The 6000-nt window shown below is 44.6% G+C and overlaps 1 protein-coding gene across 1 annotated transcript in view; it reads right to left on the bottom strand.

Moving 5' to 3' along the window:
• Positions 1-1282: 1282 nt before the first annotated feature.
• Positions 1283-6000, bottom strand: part of LOC118086802 (neural-cadherin-like) — a 101918-nt gene continuing 97200 nt past the window's right edge. The window contains exon 33 of the mRNA XM_088671082.1: positions 1283-1702. Within this exon, the coding sequence (XP_088527208.1) occupies positions 1283-1702 (420 nt within the window). The remainder of the gene's footprint in view (positions 1703-6000) is intronic.

Raw genomic sequence — 6000 nt, 5'->3', positions numbered from 1 at the left:
CAACTTTAGCACCTTATTATGCTCCACAAGCAGGACGTGCAAACAAATGTTGCGCTGCAGCCTTCCTCTCTAAGGGAAGTGTGCCTGTCTTGGATGCCAGCCAGCCATTCCACCCTATCCTTGCCTACCACCACACCCTGTTCTCTTCATCTTCCAAGCAGCCAACATTCTGTGGCCACTGAGCATATTTTGCCCTCATTGTGCCTCCCTCCCCTGTTACGTTTTTTCCACCCTCCTCAAAAAAGAAAAGAAAAAATGATTTTCTACTTCTGCAAATCTAGGGGTGCTTATGAAGTGGGAAGAAAATGCCCCATTGCAAAGGTAAGCCCAGAGGTAATAGACCAAGCAGCTAGCAGGAAGTCCACAACTGGTTTCATGTTACACAATATTGTATCTGTCAAATATGCTATCTCCTGCTACAACAATATCTGGTTGTTTATGGCTGTCCTTTGAAGTCTTTGGAACCACACATGGAACAACAACTCTGGGGAACAATTTCTTATCTGGACTGTTTCGGTGGCAAAAACCATGTCTTATGAAGGTAAAAAACCCCACGAAGAACTAATTTCAGTGTGTCATGCCCAGGTGCAAGTTGGTGTTCCCTCCGAATCTGGGGAAGGGCACACAGGAATTTAACCAAGTAACAGGCATGGGCTTCTGGGAGTATTGAAAACAAGTCACACACATCCAAGTTAAAGGACTGTTATTGCCAAATCCATAACCTGGCTCTTCTAGTAAGTCTGAAAGGAAAGAAGCTTCATTCCAACTTGGTACACTGATTACAAACCACAAAGTACAGATTTTACAACTTATTGCAGGAGGTGCACAAGACTCTGGCCAGTTATCAGCCCCTGCAAAGTATTGAGACAGTCTCCTGCTTCCAACTATGAAGATGGAAAGACTCATGGGGACAAAGCATCTGTTCTTACAACCAATACAGACGTAATTTCTTTACATTTTTATCTTTCTGCAATGGTTCTTTGGTTGCCTCCAACTCTAGTTTAATTCCGCCCTTTCTTTCTCAGCCTTCAAAAGACAACAATCTATGTATCTTATGTCCTCTTTTTTGGGGGGGGGGGTTGTCCAAAGAAACAGCCAATCCAAAATCAAAGCCCTTTTTGGGCTACCTGGTCTCCATCTTAGCCGTGCTTTTGAAGTATCTCAGTAGGGATTGACTTTATCAAAAGTATGTTAAAAGTATATTTACCCACCCCACCCCCAACCCCCACCCCAAAACACCACAAGGGGCCTTCAAGCATTGTGCAAAGATGAGTTCAGCAGCCTACCCATCATCGGGGTCTGCATGAGAATAGAGTTTGCTGAGTTTTTCAAACTTCGGCCCCCACTCTTTCATATCCCCGTAGGCTGTATCTTCCTCCCATCCACCGGAGCCCAGGGAACTTAGGCTGCTGGCTTCTGAACACTCTCCTTCTGTGTAAAAGACTTGCAAGGAATCGCAGGGCAGGGCATGGTGCAGCTGGTCCATGTTTCTCACCACCCCTGAAAGGTAGCATCCAAAGTCGATACTGGAGAAGGAAGAGCCCAGTCCTGTGGAAAGGGCTTCCAGCTGCTCCTTTGGACTGGCTGGGAGGTCACAGCTCACGGGACTCTGCAGCTCTGCTCGCTTTCCTTTCTTCTTGTAAAGGGAGTAGGCTGGGCTGGTTTGAAGGGACATCTGGAGCTCTGCCATGTTGTAAGCATCCTGCAGGAGGAAGACATCAATGGCAACGTTGTACGTCAAGTCACATGCACCCAGCCACAAACTTATGGATTCATTCTCTGTTCCTGGAAAGGTGTTACAACATGGGGTGGGGGGGGATGCATGCTGGCCCCAGCCCCAGTGACCACCCTGCACACCGGCCCCATTTGCTGCACCCTCAAGCTTCTTGCAGGGAGCGGGGGAGGGGGCTTTGATTGTTAAACCACTCTGGGAACTGTAGCTCTGGGTGGGGAATAGGGGGTCTGCTAACAACTCTCAGTAGCCTTAACAAACTGTATTTCCTGGGGTTCTTTGAGGGAAGCCATGAATGTTTCTTTGGAGCAAAGATTTTAGCTTCTGTGGCATTGGACATGGATGGTCTCTCTCTCTCTCTGCCTCTCTAGATAATGCAAGGGAGTTCCCTGCACTTGCAAAATTTTCGTCAAAGGCAGCAACGCAATATGGATGTGGAGGTGCACCCTGCGCCGTAGAAACAAACTACCCTTGAATCATTTGGGCTCATTTTGCTACTTTCAGAAAGGAGCAGATACCAAGCTCCTGACATGTCAGATAAACAATGCCTGCTTCCTCAAGATAGATCCCCTGCGCGGGTAAACCTATTTTTCCCCTTTACAATTTGCAGAGGGAGTTAATCTTATTAAACACTAATAGGATTTGTATACTTAGCTCGCTGTGTGCCACCTTGAAGATAAATATCCATTTAAAGTGTTTTAAACATGTTCACGGACATTTATCAAAACCTTCAACTTTCTTTTTTTCCCCTCCGTATTTTAACGAAATTTGCATTCAGCTAGTAGGAAATACCAAGTGTAAAATTCAAACTAAACTCGTACACTTTTTGGGGGGGGGATCCTACTCTGGGTGCAAAATTTGCACAGAAGTCATCCTAGTACACAGTCCTAGGATAGGGGTAGGGAGCATTTTTCAGCCCAAGGGCCACATTCCAGCGGTGGGTGGGGCTAGAGACAAAAGTGGGTGGAGCAATAAATGCATATTTTACCACTGTGTGATAGGTTAGTTTCTACACATGCTCACTCACATACAACCCACCCACCCCTCTTCTGTTCTCCACCTAAGAGGCAATATCGGAGTTCAAGGACACATCCCAGCCAAGCAAAAATGAAAGAAAAGCAATGAGGGTTGACATCCTGTTCTCAAAGTGGCCCACCAGATGCCCAAGGGGAGCCTAACAAGCAGGATTTGCAAGCTTTAACCTTTTACCTGTACTACAATCCTGACTGAAATTTGGGCGGTTGGGGGGAAGGGTCCGTGTCTACTCTTGGCACCAAGGGGAAGGGGGGGCAGTTAAAGTCCTCCCCTCCACCACCAGTGTTCCAATCTGCCTCCCACATCAGCTAGTAAAAGAAAACAGCTGCACAGCACCCAACGACATCCTGCGTAAGACAAGAGGAGCTTCCTCTTCTGAGATTGTGCTTATTACCAGCAATTGTTATAAGTCCATTTAGCATTTCTAATAATAATAATGACAGACATAATAAGAGTATGAATATTATTATTATTTAAACACATTTCCTGGCCTTCCACCCAAAAGTATTACAGTGGTACCTTGGTTCTCAAACTTAATCCGTGCCGGAAGTGTGTTCAACACCCGAAACCATTCAAAAACCAAGGTGCGGCTTCCGATTGGCCGCAGGAGCGTCCTACACTCAAGCGGAAGCCACATCGGATGTTCAGCTTCTGAAAAACGTTTGCAAACCAGAACACTTATGGGTTTGCGGTGTTCGGGAGTCAATTTGTTCGGCAACTAAGCTGTTTCAGAACCAAGGTTCCACGGTATTAAAAAATACTGATTTGCCTTCCAAAATGTGCCTCCCTCCCTCATGATTAACTGGGTCATCTTTTTGTCAGATTGATTAAAAAGTTTCAGATCTAATTGGCATCGGTGTGTGTGGGCAGGTGAGCAAAATAGAATGTTTGCAGCTCACTGACTTCTCTGGACTTTTTATACTATGTTTTCTCCCAGGCATTTTTAGTGAAATGTCTCTGGTTCAAATGATTTGGAGACTGATGCTTTAATACATTTGCAGTGCAAGTCTATACACAGTCTACTCAAAAGTAAGTTCCACTGAATTCTATGGGGCTTACTCACAGGCAAGTTGGCACAGGATTGCAGCCTTAGCTGAGGCAATACTAAGATTCACTGAACATTTCAACAGAACATTGCAAGGACTTGATATCAGGACAGAATAAATGTTAGGTCTGGTGGGGTGGAGGGGAGATACAGGTGAAACTCGGAAAATTAGAATATCGTTGAAAAGTGCATTCATTTCAGTACCGTAATGCAACTTATTTTTATTTTTACAAATGCTTTCTTTTGGAAATTCCACAGTAATAAAACAAATAGTTACAATAATAAAAAACAAAAAACATCGCTATTACATTTCATTAAAAAGGTAAAGGGACCCCTGACCATTAGGTCCAGTCGTGACCGACTCTGGGGTTGCGCGCTCATCTCGCATTATTGGCCGAGGGAGCCGGCGTACAGCTTCCAGGTCATGTGGCCAGCATGACAAAGCCGCTTCTGGCAAACCAGAGCAGAACATGGAAACGCCGTTTACCTTCCCGCTGTAGCGGTTCCTATTTATCTACTTGCATTTTGACGTGCTTTCGAACTGCTAGGTTGGCAGGAGCTAGGACCAAGCAACGGGAGCTCACCCCGTCACAGGGATTCGAACCGCCGACCTTCTGATCAGCAAGCCCTAGGCTCAGTGGTTTAACCACAGCGCCACCTGGGTCCCTCATTAACTACATTCCATTTATAATTGACCCGCCTAATGACAAATAAATGACAAGAATAAATATCGACATCCTGGGCATCAGTGAACTAAAATGGAAGGGAATGGGTGAATTCAGTTCGGGTGACTATCATATCTACTACTGTGGGCAAGAATCCTGTAGAAGAAATGGAGTGGCCCTCATAGTCAACAAAAGAGTGGCAAAAGCTGTGATGGGATGCAATCTCAAAAATGACAGAATGATCTCGATACGAATCCAAGGCAGACCTTTTAACATCACAGTAATCCAAGTTTATGCACCAACTACCGGTGCTGAAGAAAGTGAAATTGACCAATTCTATGAAGACCTACAACACCTTCTAGAAATGGCACCAAAGAAGGATGTTCTTCTCATTACAGGGGATTGGAATGCTAAAGTAGGGAATCAAGAGATAAAAGGAACAACTGGCAAGTTTGGCCTTGGAGTTCAAAATGAAGCAGGGCAAAGGCTAATAGAGTTCTGTCAAGAGAACAAGCTGGTCATCACAAACACTCTCTTCCAACAACACAAGAGACGACTCTACACATGGATATCACCAAATGGGCAGCATCGAAATCAGATTGATTATATTCTCTGCAGCCAAAGATGGAGAAGCTCTATACAGTCAGCAAAAACAAGACCTGGAGCTGACTGTAACTCAGATCATCAGCTTCTTATAGCAAAATTCCAGCTTAAAATGAAGAAAGTAGGAAAAACCACTGGGCCAGTAAGATACAATCTGAATCAAATCCCTTATGAATACACAGTGGAAGTGAGGAACAGGTTTAAGGATTTAGATTTGGTGGACAGAGTGCCTGAAGAACTATGGATGGAGGCTCGTAACATTATACAGGAGGCAGCAACAAAAACCATCCCAAGGAAAAGGAAATGCAAGAAAGCAAAATGGCTGTCCAACGAGGCCTTACAAATAGCGGAGGAGAGGAGGCAAGCAAAATGCAAGGGAGATAGGGAAAGATACAGGAAACTGAATGCAGATTTCCAAAAAACAGCAAGGAGAGACAAGAGGGTCTTCTTAAATGAGCAATGCAAAGAAATAGAGGAAAACAATAGAATGGGGAAAACCAGAGATCTGTTCAAGAAAATTGGAGATATGAAAGGAACATTTCGTACAAAGATTACCATAATCAAGGACAAAAGTGGTAAGGACCTAACAGAAGCAGAAGACATCAAGAAGAGGTGGCAAGAATACACAGAGGAATTATACCAGAAAGATATGGAGGTCTCGTACACCCCAGGTAGTGTGGTTGCTGACCTTGAGCCAGACATCTTGGAGAGTGAAGTCAAATGGGCCTTAGAAAGCACTGCTAATAACAAGGCCAGTGGAAGTGATGATATTCCAGCTGAACTATTTAAAATTTTAAAAGATGATGCTGTTAAGGTGCTACACCCAATATGCCAGCAAGTTTGGAAAACTCAGCAATGGCCAGAGGATTGGAGAAGATCAGTCTACATCCCAATTCCAAAAAAGGGCAGTGCCAAAGAAT

This window comes from Zootoca vivipara, chromosome 6 (genome assembly GCF_965207765.1).
Source record: "Zootoca vivipara chromosome 6, rZooViv2.hap1.1, whole genome shotgun sequence".
In the NCBI taxonomy this organism is placed as follows: domain Eukaryota; kingdom Metazoa; phylum Chordata; class Lepidosauria; order Squamata; family Lacertidae; genus Zootoca; species Zootoca vivipara.
Note: the sequence above shows the minus strand (reverse complement) of the source record. Positions and strands in the feature narration are given on the sequence as shown.